Source organism: Polyergus mexicanus, unplaced genomic scaffold, assembly GCF_030449975.1.
Source record: "Polyergus mexicanus isolate NDT 795.1 unplaced genomic scaffold, iyPolMexi1.0 SCAF_5, whole genome shotgun sequence".
In the NCBI taxonomy this organism is placed as follows: domain Eukaryota; kingdom Metazoa; phylum Arthropoda; class Insecta; order Hymenoptera; family Formicidae; genus Polyergus; species Polyergus mexicanus.
Window position 1 is genome coordinate 11,369,716 of NW_027223325.1, and position 17,641 is coordinate 11,387,356.

At 35.4% G+C, this 17,641-nt stretch overlaps 2 protein-coding genes across 8 annotated transcripts in view; one reads left to right on the top strand and one right to left on the bottom strand.

Annotated features, from left to right (window-relative positions):
* The window catches only part of Axn (protein axin), a 28,411-nt gene extending 19,539 nt beyond the window's left edge, over nt 1-8,872 (top strand). For 3 of the 6 annotated variants that reach the window (XM_070295260.1, XM_070295264.1, XM_070295261.1), the window contains 7 exons: nt 4,903-5,058; nt 5,406-6,210; nt 6,598-6,762; nt 6,952-7,613; nt 7,693-8,009; nt 8,089-8,384; nt 8,471-8,872. In XM_070295260.1, the coding sequence (XP_070151361.1) occupies nt 4,971-5,058; nt 5,406-6,210; nt 6,598-6,762; nt 6,952-7,613; nt 7,693-8,009; nt 8,089-8,384; nt 8,471-8,597 (2,460 nt within the window). In that variant the 5' untranslated portion in view covers nt 4,903-4,970 and the 3' untranslated portion in view covers nt 8,598-8,872. Of the gene's footprint in view, nt 1-2,412; nt 2,887-3,318; nt 3,643-4,902; nt 5,059-5,405; nt 6,211-6,597; nt 6,763-6,951; nt 7,614-7,692; nt 8,010-8,088; nt 8,385-8,470 lie in introns of those variants that run through there. The other 3 variants (XM_070295263.1, XM_070295262.1, XM_070295266.1) reach the window with 3 other exon arrangements.
* A 2,720-nt stretch (nt 8,873-11,592) lies between these two features.
* Nucleotides 11,593-17,548, bottom strand: LOC138932937 (protein shisa-5). Of its 2 annotated transcripts, none has more exons than XM_070295268.1 (5): nt 17,255-17,548; nt 14,462-14,621; nt 14,065-14,195; nt 12,423-12,530; nt 11,593-12,161 (listed from the first exon to the last, which is right to left on the bottom strand). In XM_070295268.1, the coding sequence occupies exons 1-5, from the start codon at nt 17,310-17,312 to the stop codon at nt 12,073-12,075; spliced, it is 546 nt and encodes a 181-aa protein (XP_070151369.1). In that variant the 5' UTR covers nt 17,313-17,548; the 3' UTR covers nt 11,593-12,072. The 2 variants fall into 2 exon arrangements, with proteins under 2 accessions (XP_070151369.1, XP_070151368.1); XM_070295267.1 differs by having other exon boundaries at nt 11,596-12,161; nt 12,423-12,533; nt 17,255-17,546.
* Nucleotides 17,549-17,641: the final 93 nt, after the last annotated feature.

Sequence of the window (17,641 nt, forward strand, 5' to 3'; positions counted from 1 at the left end):
GTCTTCGTCGTTCGATCACGCGAAACGGACGTGATTTCACGCCGGACCAAACCGCGATTTTATACCCGTGGCCATTTTACTGTAAAATTTTGGCAAGTGAAACGGATATATTTTAAATTTTATATATTATTATGTAAAGTTATTGAAAAGTACAATTTTTATACAAAACGATGAGAAATCAAAAATTGTACGCGAGATTATTATTCAAAGTTTTAAAAATATAATGTATGAAAATTTCTATGTCACAAATTCTTTTAATTCTTGTACAAAAAACCTGCGAAATATATATATATTAAAAAATTTCTTCTATTATATATTTATACAAGGTTTCCCCAATTTAAATGGCAAAACTTCAGGAGCGCGTAGGGGACCGAAAAGCTAAGACAGAAAGTCCTCTAGAGGTTTGCTCGTTTTTGCTCCATTTTGGAGAAAATCACAAAAAAGAAACAAAACAAGTTTTCGTTTTTTTAACTTATTTATTTACATTTTATTTATGTTATCGTCTATTTAATGCAGATATTGTTCAAGATGTTGCCCTCTTGCAGCAATGCGAGCATTACATCTAGCACTGACCTCGTTAATTGCAGCTAGACATTGTTCTAGCGATATTTGGTGCACCGCATCTATGATTCGGTCTCTTAATCGCTCTCTTGAATTGATTGGCACCGTAAAGGATAACATCAAGTGTTCACATATGTATGGAACCTTGAAGCAGAAAGTTTATTCGGTGCCAATCGACTCAAGAGAGCAACTGACAATGAGAGATTGAATTTTTACAATTTTCTCTAAAATGGAGCAAAAACGAGCCAATCTCTAAAGGACTTTTCGTCTTAGTTTTTCATTCCCCTACACGCTCTTGAAGTTTTGCCATTTAAATTGGGGACACCCTGTATATTATTATTTTAGTATAACGTATCTCTCTCTATATTATTTTTGCACACAAAAAGCGAGTACTTTACTTATATAGTTTCCATATTTGCCAAAGTGAACGAAGAAAGCCGCGTAATGATAAAATTATACGATTAAAAAAATATGTAAAAATTCGAAATCTTCCATTCATTATTGTAGACTTTACACCATAACGCGAATGTATATATATGATGCGGAATCATAGCGAATAAAATAATTATAAAGAGAACTAGCTTTTTTCGCGTCACTTACACATAACACATCTCGATCGAAGGAAAATCTCTTTCGCGGTTAATCCTCGACTTCAAAGAGAACGCAAAGCGATGAATTGAGAGAAAAACGCAATCAGATAAGGATATAACGCGTGCAACGCGAGAGTCGTCGAGCCGGAAAAGGTTAATATATTCCTCAGTTCTCTGGAAGCGCATGAGGGTTAAGGTCATTAAATGGGACGGCGATGATGATGATGGTGGTTGTTGGCGGAATATAAGATCACAGATAACACCGTCCGTAATTCGTTAGCGCGACGCGAACATGATAATTTTAATTTGCACATCTCCCCTTCCCCCCACCCCCCCCGTGTGCTCTCTCTCTCCTCTTGATTTATATTTGCCTAATGATATTCTCTATGTAATTATTCGACGGCGCGATAACTTATAATTAAAAGTCGCGAAAGTGAACTATTAGAAGGACGTCGACGAGTCTTCTCCTCCTCAAGGACGGAGAGGGGAATAAGTTTCGTTAAATCTTATAATTCTATAATATCTCCAGTTATCGATATTCCCTACGCAAATAAGTCTAAGGGAGGATACGAATCAAGTTTTTCCTCAACGAAGATTGGGAAAGGATTTGTGTATGATTGGCGTTGAGGGAGGGAGTGACATTGATTATAAAGAAATTACAATGTCTTTAAAAAATTTAACATCGCATTAAATATTTAATTCGTATTTATTTATGTAGAATGTAATGGTAAAATTGTCTACTTTTCGTGTTTCAGTAAACTGATATAGATGTAATCTTTATTTTGATTTAATTTGTGATTTCTTTTCGCGTAATTATTTAGTAAAACAAAGTTGACGCTTCGATTTAATAATGTAAATTAAATAATAAAATTCTGTGGCAAATTTAAAATACCGCGTGATTGTAATTAATAGAGAGATTTTAATGTTTTGTCGATATAAATAATAAAAGAACTTTGACAAAAAAAAAAATGCCCTCCCAGTTACCCGCAAGCGCAGCACATCGTTTGACACTAGAATGACATGCAAGCAAGAGCTAACTGGGTTTTGACAGTTCGAATGACACGTGTTAATATTCTAGTAATAGTAAATTTGATATGCTAATTCGCATTTACCTTACATACATAAGTGAAAAATGACTCGCTTTCCTGCATCTTCCCGCGAGATTTGCAAACGATCGGCAAGATAGATTTTTCCATTTGCCACTGAATTTTATATGCGGCGTCATTTATCGCGCGATAGATGGCGACACCGACTTGATAAGGATTCGAGAGGGTGGAGGAGGAGAACGGATTGAGTTTCGAATCGATATTATTGCGCGATTTGAAAAATCTCCGCGATTGATAACGTTATCATTGGGATCGGATACGCGGCTTCGTTCGCTTTCCCGGTGGTGGGAGAGAAAACGGGGAGAAATGCCGTTCGACTGTGTGAAAAAAGCGGCGAATAAGGACAGCCGAACGACAACGCGGCCGGCAAGGACGATCTTATGGCGGGACGGGTTGTCTCGCCGCCACGAGGGAGAGATTCGTGAACCGAATCGAGAGAAATCCGTCCGTCCGAGAATGAACGTGGAGATATTCTCAGACAATGAGAGAATGTCCGCGGGAGAATTGATACGACCGGGAAAGCCTCTTAAGTTAATACCTCGCGGCCGCCGTTGCTGACAAACGCTTTTCTTCCCCTTTTCATCGGGGGATCTCGCGTTTGACTGGTCCAGCTTTCGCTCGAAAGAGAGGTACGGTTATACAATCAGACCGAAGAATTTGTCGATAATAATCGTTCACCATTGTTTGTAAGAGTGTCGTCGTATAAGTGATTGTCTGAAGAAATCCTCAAATTTTCTTGGCAGTCGCCAAGGATTTATTTGTACGGCATAAATATATATCTTTCTTTTTCCCTCTCACATACATTAGGAGGCAGATAGATTATAGTATGAATATATAAAGGAGAATTATATATGTTACGCAAAGTTGGGTATAAGTATGATATATAGTTGTAATTGTACAGCAACAAGTGAGATGATGTACGCTTCGTGTTTATTCTTTTATAATTTTTCCATGCGGTATATTTTAGGATTCTGATTTAATGGTACAATATGTTTATAATCAATCAAGTATGAAAGCAGTTAGTACTAGAGACAAAAGCTAGAGAGTTTTGGTTCTTTTAGGAATGATTGCGTGAGAGTGCTTCCCACAAGTCATCTCACTGGGAATCAAAGTCAACGTAGTTCGCAAGGATTCTAGATTCTACCCCTACTCTGCCACGTCGCTATATCAATGTGGCGTCAGTCCTGGTCAGGACGCAGCCTTAGTTCAGTGTGCCTCCAGCAGTGCCATCGAAGGCATCGTAGGCTCAATCTTACAATCTAACAAAGAGATTTTTGCGGTGTTTGCAATTTATAGGATCGCTCCACTTCTATCAGAATCATAATAGATCCTTGTAGACATAACAAATTTAAAGACTGCCTGTGTTCAATTCCACCACTAAGATGGTATGTACTCTGATTCTTCTCTTTTGACTCAGGTAAATGTGCAGTGGAGCGAGATGATTCGCTATGACAGCTTCTCATTTCATATTTCTTTCCTTGTATGGGTCGGGATCAAATTTCCACACATATTAGAGAATTGTTCCTTCTCTCTCCGATAGCTCCACAATAATGATATAGCATATTAATATCGAAATTATTAACTTGTAAATTGTTACAAGTCGGGGATATAACTTTATTATATACTTTGTACATCTATATATGAATATATATGAAGAATTCTTTTTGAATTTGTATAATTAACCATTATATATATATATATATATGCAATGCATGTATATCAGTTTTGGTTTTTCAATGTAATTTGTATGTAATGGAAAAACAACAATTTTTAATTAATTATCCATACAAGGAATAATATCCCTTATTCAAACATATAGTTGCACATTTGCCACTTAAATTATGGACCATATGAACCACATTTCTATGCTCTGCCGTAACAAAGAGTAGACCCTAAAGATATAATGGTCCTTTCTTCCACAGGTTGCCTCACTTCATAAACCTATTAATATTTTTCCGCTGTATTAGAACTCGATTTCAGTAATATACAGGATAATAAACTCGCGAGAGAGAGATAGATATAGACATTTTCAGGACTGGTAAGAGCATTCAATAGATTGCGTTATAGGTTTTGTGGATCAATACCACACAAAATGGTCTGCGCAACAGACCAATAGGAGTGTGCATATATACATGTATACGCAAAGATGCATCCCTCTGCGCAGCCTGCTAGGAGATGGGCTATAGTTCCTTCGCTACGCTCCACCCTTACTGTTCCTGACAACAGAAAAACCTCCCTTAGCTGCTTAATTGAGAGATATGACTCACCGCAGAGCTCCATCGATCCAACATCCCAGATTTCCATTCTTTGTTAGCACGTACCAATTCTGCTTGTTCGCAGAGCTATAACTATATATGAAATCAGTAAAATCTTTATATTATTTTCTTGTTTAGTAAAGACATTTGCTATCAATAGAAATATTGAACATATAATCTTTCTTTTTTTACTTTTATTTGCATATTTTATTTTTCTTTCCATCAAAATGTAGTTTATTAATTATAAAGATAGTTAATTGAATGTTTGAATATATTTTCTGTTTCATTATAGTTATATAAAATATCTTGACAGTTATATTTTTATTCACATATTGTATTGTGTTATAAAAATATAAAATGTTTTAACAGTCAGATTTATATTTATTTCAGGTTGGGACTAACCATGTCCTCTAAGAGGCATCGCGGGCGAATATTAAGTGTAGATAACAAAATTGTACATGAGGGCCATAATAGATAGGATGAGCGCATCTCGACACAACGAAGCACGTTGCTTCAATGAGAACTCTCCCCGGCCACCAGTGCCAGGTAAGATGAAGCAAACTTAAATTAAAGACTGCAGGGGATATATGCACATAAAAGAAAACCATGTGATACTGTTAGCTTATATTTTTTTTACAAATGCGATGGTAGTCCTAAAAACTCTTACTTTCTTTTTGTAAAAAAAACGAATCTTTATAAAATAATTACAAAAAATATCTTTTCAAAAAAGATACTTTTTTTTTTTTATGGTTGTGAAATCGTCTTCATATAAGTTTAGAATGTTGTCCCAATAATGTCCAAATTAATTCTAAATGCTGATATATGTTATTTTATAAAGAAAATATACTAACATACTTTGAAACTTATTTCAATAAAATCTTCGGAAATTTTAGGAGAGGAAACGGGGAACTATGTCAGCCGGATCCGTCCACAGAGTCCCGCTTTGACACCTAGGCGTTCTTCTTTCGCGACACCGTACGTCTCCAGCGGTGATTGCGATGTTTCCGCGCCATTGGGATTCGAGCCGGAGGGTTGTTGCGGAACCACTACCATGGAGAGCAATTTGCGTCCCGCTCACGAAAGATGGGCGGACAATCTGCACTCCCTGTTAGAGGATTCGGTGGGTCTGGAGCTATTCAAGAGATACCTAGATGAAGAGGGGCACTTGGATCCGCTCATATTCTGGTTTGCCTGCGAGGGTCTCAAACAACAGGTGGATGTTGGGAAGATCCCGCAGCTAGTGAAGCTCATTCATCAAAGGTTTTTTCGCAAATCTCGGCTAACCATACCAGAAAATGTGATGAAGGAAGCGGATCGGCGGGTCAAAGAGGGTCGTGCCGATCAGAAAGTATTCGATATCGTGCAGCTGGAAGTCGAGCGGCTGATCAACGAGACGACATATCCCAATTTTTTCAAGTCCGACGTGTACCTCCACTACGTTCAATCCTGCCAGAATACCAATTCGGGCGGTTGCCCGAGCTCTAGTTCGGGCAGTCGCGAGATGTCCATCTCTTGCGGACCGAGTCTGCTACCAACCGTGCACGAAGACAGCGAGTATGTCGACATTATACACAATTCACAATCGATCGGCGGGACGTCGGGAGAACTAAGGGAATTAAGATTGACCAAAGATATCCTGATGGCTACCCAACAAAGTAGAGCAATGGATTTACGGCCAAGACCAGAGGCGTACGCCGGGTAATAATACGCTTTTCTTAAAATCCAAGTCTTATCTTGAAATATCATTTGTTATTTTGTACAGTACGCTTCAGATCAATCCTGCGATGAATGCCTTAACAGCGCTATCGTTTCTTTTTGAAGCTTGATGCGATGAAACTCTTGCATAATTTGGATTAAATTTTAAGTTTATATTTTATTATCACCAATTCCCGAGCAATTTTGACATCGCCGGAAGATAAATTCGCTATTTTTCCCCCTCCCCGTAATAATGTTTTTTAATAGTTTGTCCAATTACATATAATTTTTTTTTATTTCTACTTTTTTTTCTTTTCGCAAAGTAACCCCGTTTTTTATTTGCCGTTGACTTAGTTGTTTTTGTTTTGCTGTTTTGCGTGGCACTTGTAGCATTTACTTGCAACATGGGACTAGTCCATATCACATGCACGTATCCAGATTGCACGCACAATATTCCTCCTACAATCCAGTATCCAGACAGGATTCTGAGCTTCAGAGTTTGAGCAGTGATGCACGTACTGAAGTGGACAATATGTCCCTCAACGATGGATCCATGTAAGTTCCTTTCGTTTTTTGTTTTCTTTTTTTAATTTTGCATAATTTTTTTAATTTTGCCAGAAAAAGTGGAAAGCGTCTTTAATTTTTATCTTAATTGCATTAAAATATTTTAAATTATTTAACGTCAAATTAACTTAATAATATTTTTATTACTAATTCGTATGTATTTGCCACTATCATCTGCAGCGACGGAACGGGCAGCGGACAGAGAAGTAAAAAGCAATACGTGAAGCAATCTAGTAGGGCAATCAAAGAAGCCGCGAATATAAATCGCGAATCCATGGTGCATCACGTCGTCCCGCGAACCCAGCGTATGGCGTCCCCGAAACAGATGCCGGCGGAGCAATTCGCGGAGATGCTCACGCAGAAACTAGAGATTCTGGCGCGAGAACAGAAAAATCAGGAGAAACTAGACAAATGCTTGCAACAGGGAAACGATATGTCCATTGGTAACGACGTGTCATTAGAAGCGATGAATGGGGCAACCCACAAGACTCTGGGTGACGCCCCGAAGGAGAAATTGTTCTTGGAGGAGGATAGTGATCAAGCCATCCTCGACGAACATGTGTCTCGGGTCTGGTCGGACCAGACACCGTCAAGAACCCCCAGGCTCTCACCTGAGAGGAGGCGTCCTACGCACAATTATCCACGATCTTACAAGCAGAGGAAAGAAAAAGATGTGGACTCTACATTCTCAGTGGATAGCGGTAATATCCACGATTTCCAGGATGGCAGCGAGCTTGTCGGGGCTAGTTCCATGAGCTCGCTAGGTTCGCATCTGCCCAAATCTAAATCCGTGCCATCCGATTACGCCGATTCCCTCTACAAGCAGGATCTCTATCTCCAAGGTAAATCAAATAAACGATTCGTTTACACATGTAGAAACCGAATTGTGACCGCTAAAGTAAAACGTTCTCTCGTTTGCAGGTCATGAACAAAGATTCCGAAGGTCGGACATGACAAGACGATCAGCTACAAAGAAATCAATGGCAGAATTAACGGACAGTGGGGTGAGCGTCGTTAGTGACGTACCGCCTTCCATAAATAAAGATATTCGTTTGATACCCCGGTTTAAGGAAGCAGACAAAAAAGTGGATCTGAAACATAGTTGTCGTCACGGCAAGAGGTATGGCTCGCGTAGCGGATCTTTAGAAAGACCAAACAGAGAAACATGGAGCATGGGCGTACCTGCTCAACCGTTTGTTGCTGACCCGGGAATGCCACCTTTAACACCACCTCATACGGTAAATCGAAATTCCTCTCTTTTATTCCTCTCTTCGCGCGCTTGATAGTATATGCATTACAAATGTATATATGTTGTAGGATATTCAATTAGAAGAGACATGTAGGAGACTAAAAGAGGAAAATAGAGTGCGCGCCAGTTGCAAGCAACGACCTATGAACGTTTCGAAACAGATGTACGAGTCCGCATCACAGAGTCAACCGTACGTTCAGTCCAATCAGTCCACGTTGAGGAAACCGAAACAGGACGCGGGCGATTTTACCATTGTTGTGTTCAGTTTCTGTGACGAGCAGTTCCCATACAGGACAAAGATTCCTGGTCACAATGTCACTTTAAAACAGTTTAAGGAGTATCTTCCGAAGAAAGGGAGCTACCGGTAACATATAACATTACCGCGATTTTGTTAATAATATTTACTATACTCTAATTTCACTAATCTTATAATTTTTTTCTTTATCGCAGATACTTCTTTAAAACTGAGTGCGAAGACTTGGATATGAAAGTTATACAGGAAGAGATAACGGACGATACCGAGGTTTTACCATTGTGGGAAGGCAAAGTGATGGCGCAAGTAAAAGCGCTCGAGTAACAGACTGAATAGAAAAAACCGAGCGAGAGAAAAATATGCACGATTTTTAACAAAGTGCCGCAATAAATATCTAAGAGATCCGACACACACATACACAACACTCAACCGGCAAGCAATACGCTCGGTATTTATATGTGTATATATATATATATATATACACATATTAAGCATGTCACGCGGCCTCCATTTTTCATAATTGCCTAAGAAAGTAGTTTTAATTGATAGAAAAAGAAATTATCGAATCAAGCAATATCGTTGCACAGATAAACGCTGCAGAAAGAAAAGAAGAAACGGCCTCATATTAAACTATCAATCGAATGTCCTCGGAAGAACGTTGTATTCTTACTGCCTGCTTCAGATTTTTTGTCATTTACACATATCTGGGCAAAAAAGAGCTTTCTTTTTTTTTAATCCCCCCTCTTCGAGATTAATTTATCAACGAATTTACGCAGCTCGTGCGCGACAGCGCTTTATTGTACATAAATTAGTATGTAGTGTGATTTTCACGACAAGACGACGACATTATGTCGGTACGGACTTTGCCAAGCAAAATTATTTGCCGTAATTCCGTCTGGTTTCAACGTCACTTTTACGGGTCAGTCTGGGCAAGAACGGCAATAACAGCGAATCGTACCGAATACATTGCGACCGGCTAAACAATTTCTTCCTCTCGAAGACTTCCCATAGTTCTCCAAACGACTGTACAAAGGTAGTGATCGCGTAATTGATCGCCTTAGTAAGGTCCGCGTAGGCATTAAACTTACATAGGAAAGAGTAATTATAAATTGGCGTCTAAAGTATTACGTGTATTTTACACGAATAAGACATCGCGCGTCTTGTTTAATACACGTAATATGTTTCTACGCGATGTGACGTGCAACGTGCAGAATATAAAATTGAAAAAAAAAATTACGAGAATCATTTTTTTTATTTTTTTTTATTTTTTCCTCCCATATTTTGTTTGCCACTATTATTATTGATCATGGTCACACATCCATCTGACATTGCAAAACAAGCTCACCAAGTATAAAGCCTAAACATATATATGGCGATTTACAGTACATGTTTCCAAAACACGTAATTTTGGCATTGGGACGGCGAACACCGATGGAAAAAAAATAAGAAAAATCATTAGCGTTTAGATTGTAATAATGTATTATCAGGTGCGGAAATAAATGTGCCTTTTTAGTACGGTAAGATCGAAATAAGCCTAAGAAAGAGAAAGAGAGAAAAGGTTGAAAGATATTTATAAATTGCAGTATAGGGGCCCAATCCTGATGGGAGAAACATTTTGTGTCCAATATTATTAATATATTCCCTCAAAATTGTATCTACACTGATGTATCGACTGAAATTGTCCGCCTTGTATATCGCGGATTCGTCCATAACAGTTTATTTAACCTTTCAGTCTTATCGAAGATTGCTAAGTATCTGGTTTTAGTCTTCGGTTGAAGAAAAATCTCCACTCCGGAGATTTTGCTTTGATGCAGACGTACGTTACAATTTCATATTCTCGACCGCAATATTTATTTTGTAAACTAATCGCGCGCGTGTTTCATTATGCAACTTTTTTTAGAAGATGATTTTACTGGGCAACCTTGGTCTTATCCCTCTAGGTTGCTCAAATTCTGACTCTTGTTATATATTCGAAATTAAAATCTTTGCCTATATAAATACAGACTGTTAGTGAGCTGTCTATCCTATTGTAAAATCAAGCGATAAGCGTTCCCAAATGTAACAGGTTTTTGATAAATCATATTCCGCGTGTGAAAGCCGAATCGCTGTCAAATATTTTATCAAATTCTTTTATATTTATTAATTAATAAATAAACAAAAGATACTAATTAATATTATATTACATTATGGTTTTATTTCGATATATTATTATTTGATATATTTAATATAAATCGTGTTATCGATATCATTTCGACATTTTTACAACAGGGATATAGCAACTGGCATGCAGTCCATTCTTATATAGGCTGCGTTCAGAGAGCACGCTTTTAGCGCTATGAGCGTGCTCTGTTCTTGTTCAATTTTCAATAAATAACAAAAACAGAACGACGCTGTTAGCGCTAATCGGTAGCGTTTCCCCGAACGCATCCATAATCAAAGTTTATATGTATCGCATTCTAAGATAGAGATCGCAAAGTACTGTAAAGATGCCCAATCTATTATTTATCCTTCCGATTTGTAAAACGATAGCGTTATCCAGTTGACCTGTATCTCTAATTCGCATCAAAGAAACTAAAACAAGAGAGATCTACTGAAATAAAAATATAAAATTAAAATTTGAGACTGAAAGGATTAAATTGTAACACATATTTAATTGAAAGTACAATGTAAAAAAAAAATGCTCGCCGTTTTTTATCAGGTGGCCCTTAATTCGATGGTTCGATTTTGTCGTAATTTGCCGGAGCTCGCTTCCTACGCGTGATACGTATAGGAAACCCGGAGGAAAAAACAATAAAATCGTAGAAACGACGTATGTCGTTTCTTATCGTTTATTTATAAATTCGGTCGATAACGTTTTTTTAATTATATGTAATTGATCATCATCAATATCACACGGACTTTAAAGTGTTCCTGTACCTAATTAATTAATAATTATTATTGTATATCAAAAATATTGAGAGAATAATAATGCGATTTTCACTGAATTAAATGAACACACGCTATATTGTACACGTTCTTCAAGATATTTCGTCCTATAATCCTGTACCTGCTACATCTACATGATGCAGCTTGTATCATCTTTAGAAAACAAGGTAATCTTTTTTTATATAATAATTGATTTTCACGTTTGCATATAATTAAAAAGATAATATGTATATAAGTTATCTCACATTCGAATCGAATCGATTAATTTAATAAATTTCATGTGTGACAATGGAATTAATTTTATTTAATATTGACCATAATTTTATTTAATAAGACCAAGAATATTTCAGTATTTTATTAATCTTATATAATAGCAAATTTGATAACAATAATATATTTCAGTATTGTACAAAGTTTAATAGAGCCGAATATATATTTCTTTTTTCGTTATAGATTCTTATATTGCTGAGAATATTAAAGTTTGTTCTATTTGTATTCTATTTGCGAGGCTTATTAATTATAAAATATTCTTTGAAGATATATTTTTAACAAATATATGTGTAAAAATATATAATAAAATCAAGATATCAAATACTTCTTAGGAAGATTTGTCTTAGCAAGAACATATCGTGACTTATGTAAGTTGTAAAAAATTTTACGAGAGTATTTGTAGCTTAATGGACCATTGCGTGAAACGCGCACGAATCATGATTCTGTTTGTGCTATATGATGGTCAAATGAACACAATATATTCTGTATTGACATTGGGGCTCAGATTCGATAAGAATTACCCTTGATATGACACGGACAATGATAAGTAATCTTGTAAATATTTTATCGACAATTGTAACCAAGGTAACTATAATCTGGACTGTTACTGATGTGATGGTGGTGGATATGCGGGGTTGTACGGAGCTTGTTTAGCGTACACTTCGGTGCTGTACGGCGGGGGTTGTGACATTCCTAAAAAATTGAATAGAAATAATTATATCTGTGATTATTCCTAAAGTTGAAAAAAAATTTACACATTTTTTTTCTGTCAATTTCTAGCCAAATAATAATAAAAAAGTCCAGAGACTTTTAAAGTATAAATCTGTGCGAAATAACAGTTTAGTCTTATTATAAAGTACCGAATCTCTTGTATAAATCGGCGTTTTATTAAAAAATTTGAATTTATAAAGAACTTGCGAAATAATAATACATAAAAATGTTTTGATCAAATACCTATTGAACTCGTTGGATATGGAATATATTGGTTTGGAATTGCTTGACTAGTGTAGCTTGGTGGAAGATTTGCCTGGGGCTGAATTACTTGCACAACAGGTGTCTGAACTTCTGTAACAAGTACTCTTGTAACAAATACAAAGAGATCCTGACCATATGTAAGTCCGTTTCAGAGACAGCAAGCAAATTAGCATTAAAAATTCAAATCAATTAAATAAAAAGAATTAAAATGTATAATTTGACAAAATTTAATTTTGAATTAAAAAAAAAATCTCTCTTCTAACTGATAAAAATTGAAAATCCTTATTCTTATTTTTCCGTGTTAAACATATTTTATTAAAAAGAGAAGAATGATATATATAAATGGTAATGTGAGCGATGAATTGGATTTATAAAATAATTTAAAATTTTATAAAAAATGTATATTTTTTAGTATCTTATAATGCTTGATTAAATACATGACCTGCATGCTATCACTACAATATTCAATTAGAGATTATAAATGCAAGCGAGTTTAATGTTAAATAAATGAGCATAGAGGATTACAAGGAATGTTTACTTGGACGCACTCGAGAAGATTTAAATGAATCGATCACGTAAAACGAAATCAAAGATAAAATCTACATACAAAATGTTCCATCAAGTTTGTCCTTAGTGATACCTTAGTGGTACCTTATATTTATATTATAATACTCTTCCCCCCTCCCCATTATATAAAAAATAATATTTCATAAAATAAAAATGATTATATTATATATATATTATCATACGGCAATTATGTGGAACACTTCGTAAGTACATTAGGTACATTTTGGAAGGTTCTTAATGCTATGAGATACAGCCGACAAAAATATCGAAACGAATCTTTTACAAAATATTCAATATCACGATGTAATATAGTTTCAGAATATGTCAGACTCGGTTTCTACTGTGCGAACTATTTTAAACTTTAAGAGCGAGTTCTCCATATAAAAATACTTTTATCGAATAAATTATTTTTATTTAATGAAACTCAAAAGCTTTATAACTCTTATTGTTAGTAGAAAAATAATCTGTTGCCGTAATGTAATACTGTCGTTACAAAAAAATAAAAACATGAGTACAATACATGGGCATTCTTACAAGGAGAATTCGCTTAACGATATATATATGTATATATGAGTATATATAAAGGAATGTATAAATTTATATTCCCTATATGGGAATTATCTCAATGCGAGGTTACATAAAAAGCAGAGGATACAAATAACTGTGAAAAGATCTTTCAAACCCTGACACATGCAAATTACTCTTCGCAGGAGGATGTGTCGGGATGGTATTATGCCATGGCCCTAGATCCTAGAAAGAATGACGATTCCATTACTGGCCAATTCAAAATTCGTCGATACTTGGTTTTATTACTAATATGTTACGATTGCATTTATCTTTATCACGTAAAAATATTTGTAATTTATAATTGTTCGGGGAGTGCTCTTAGAGTGCTAAAGAGTGCTTTTCTACGAAGACTATTGCTGCTGTCTCTGATCATTCGTTTTATAATGAAAAATATTATATACTATCGAATATATGATAAATTCAATATTAAGAAAAATCGCGAATAATGACATAGTTAATACGGGAAAAATTCAAGAAAAAGATTTACTTCCATAGACGGTGCCTTGGTGACGACGGCGATACCATGGGCAACAGCTGCAGCAGAGACAAGATATACAACATACTATCAATCCAACTGCTATAGCCGCGACGATTATCACAGGAACGATGATACCGAGTCTGTAAAGGAACATTATACATGCATTAAATGTCCGCATTAGACACTCAAAAATGATAATTATATATTATATTATTATATTATTTTATAAATATATATTATATCCTTGTATTATTTTAGCGTTTCACGCATATATATTGTTTTAGCACTTTATATAAATCATCTAAGGAATTGAGCATTATCCAGAATTAATGCAGCAAGCATCAGACACGAGAGAGTTATTTTGAACACTCTGAAAGTATATTACGAGAGATTATAAAGACTTTACCCGTTTTTCACCGCAAACTCCTCGATGTCGCAACAATAAGTCCTTTCATTGACTAAATCGAAGCAGCAATAAGATTTCTCGGACCGATCCAGTAAACCCGGGCATGAAGTAAACGGTTTCTCCCATACGTTCTTATTAGTGCCAAAGGAACAGTCCATCCCTAAAAAATGAGCAGCTCTAAACAATACGCATCACAATAATTTTTTATGCACAAGATATTCTTAAAAATATAAAGACGTCTTTGCGCATACTAACAATAAGTTACTAATTGCTGACAAGACGTTAATCTTCCAATAATTTTAAGTAGATTACAATTAATAAAAATAAAATTTTTTATATTATTAATAATAAATATATTTAAGATATAAAATATATATTTATATATTAAATATATAATAAATATATTAATAATTATTTTATTTATCTATTTAATATATTTGATTAATATTTTAATAATTAGTTACCGAGATATCTAGCTGTAAAAATTGTGGGTTGAAGCACTTTGGGTAATAAAGTCGCTAGCGCGAAAGAATTCAGGAACGCATTGGTTTACAATTTACATTATCAAATGTAAACGCGAAACTATAATGCATATAATACGTGAGCGAGATTAGATGCACATTCACAATGACGCATTCTTTCTTGGAAGAAATAGAACTCGCCGTGCTCGGTTACTGGAGTTTCGATAAACTTTTCAAAGAAAGAGAGATCAATTTTCTACTATATACTAGTTGACGTGCCTCTCAATGTAGCGCATTAAAAAAAAATCAAATTAAATACAAATATTAATGAAATAAAAATACACGAACAAATTTAATTAGTTTCTCTAATTTTTCATCATTTTTTTCCCTAGATAGAATATCGGATTTGAAAATATTTTCGATGAAAACAGTTATGGGCGGAAATTGATATCAAATTAAATTGCAATTATCGAGAATTTGAATAACAACTGATACGATCTCGATGAAACGCATATTCCCTCCGTTTTCTGTCGACTTACGGTTGACAGAAAATCGGGAAAGAAAATTGCACGAGTAAGATAAATTTCTCGTTTCTGCATCATTATAGGCTGGATCTCGTTATGCTAAATGTAATCGATTAACGTGTTTTAACTTATTACGGTATTGTACAAGTATTACCTCGCTCCGTGAACGATTCCTCGCTCAACTTTAAGTCATTTTCGTCAATTCTCGAGCGAACGAATTACCCTTACCTGAACGAGCCTTATCTGATCATCTGGTCTATATCCGACAGGATTCTCAAAACTTCGAGACTGAAACGAGCCGCCAGAAAAATACATGGGATACTTTTGGGAAAAGGAATATTTTCTCGAAAAGATCCCAAACAAGACACATGGAGCAAGGTAATACTATATCATGATTTAATTACCTATTATATTAGATAACCGGATTATTTTGACCCGCCTCTCATTAAGGTCAGCCCAGGCCAATTAAATACGGAAAAAAAAAAAAATTCAAGGAACAAAATTAAAGCGAATGGGAGTTGATTAATAGGATGATAATATTCGTGTGATTTAATTTCCCGATTATCGCCGAATAAATACAGTCGATTGTTAGGCGATAGCGTTCGGGCATTGTGAAAAACTCCGATCGATCAAATTGTATCAAAACAATTATGGTTTTATAAGCAACATTAATCGACAACGTTTCCTCGAAAAGGAACATTAAGAAAACCATTCGCACAGGAAGCATCTACTCTATCTTATCTCTCATACAAATGAGACACAACACTTTATTGTTGGAGTCATTCTCATAAATAGAACAATTATTTCTGCTTCTTTAATACTGTAACAATCCCGTAAATGTATGCGAAATGACATATTGTAAATCATTTCTTTATCCGATGAATATCGAGAAATAATGAGATTATTTCTAAAAGCTATTAAAAAAAAGCTATTAAAGCTATTTAAAAAAAAAAAAAAAAATTCTCAATATTATTTTCGATCTATTTTATAAAGAAAGTGTAGATTAGGTAAATGTAATTAGTAAAAAAAAATTAGAAAAGAAACATAACTATCGAAGAATTCAAACGAGATTTCAGTTAAATATAGATCTGAATAGTTGATAAGCATTTATTATCAATCTACCTTAAATAGGTCTACGATCTATATAATTTAAAGATTTAAAGATTTGACGGATCATTTATTAATATCAATTGTTTTTTTTTTTTTTTTTTTTCCTTCCATGTATGTGTTTGACTGTGCGTCTGAAACAACGTACGCGATTTCGCGGGATCGGATTTCGCGAGGTTCGCGAAAAAAAAAACGAAAGACAACGCGAGAAATGGTTTAATTTAGATCCAAAAATATTTTTATAATTACTTACGTTTTGTTTATACGTTAATATAAAAATTGTAACGATTAACAATAAATAAATTTCTATCATAAAATGCGAAGCGCGCTACGAGAATTAGCGATATGTACATATATATATAATGATAATTTTATTTTTTATTAGAATACACTTTTTTATCTTTCTCCCCTCGTCCATCGTGGCACACATCATGTATGCGTGCGCGATGAGAATTTTTTTTTTTTTTTTTTTTTTTTCGTTCTCTTCTGTTCCTTTCATCTATTCATCCTCTTTCAAATTTTTTTCTCCGACATAGATCTATCCGACTATGTATATCATTTCGCAGAAAACGTGACGTAGGGCGGCTACGAGAACAAAGCTTTTTTTTTTTTTTTTTGTGTGTGTGTGGAATACACAACAGAGCCACTCCCCTTCGCCCTCTCAATCAGTTTCTATATGGAATGATTTCATATTCTCTTACCGTAAACGTAGCCTGCGTGCAGGCAAATCAGCAAGAATGCTCCTGTATGGCGCAACATTTCGATGTTCTTAGACTTGGTAGCGCGTCAGCCGCTCGGTAGTCGGTTATATCACGTGCCGCCTGCGAAAGACTAGGATCGAACTGACTCAACGACGACCGACAACTGAGAATGAGACCCAAGGAACACCGAGAATCCAAACAATCACAGACAACAACCTGTCAAGTACGCGATGCCGTTCGATGTGAGCTTGGACGCAAGATACGACCTAACCACCGACACCGTAAAAATAAAGCATAAAGAAGAAAAGCGCAGACCGAGCGCGAGATGTTCCAGATTTGAAGCATACGTAGAAAGAGAAAGACGATATATATATACGATTCCTTCGT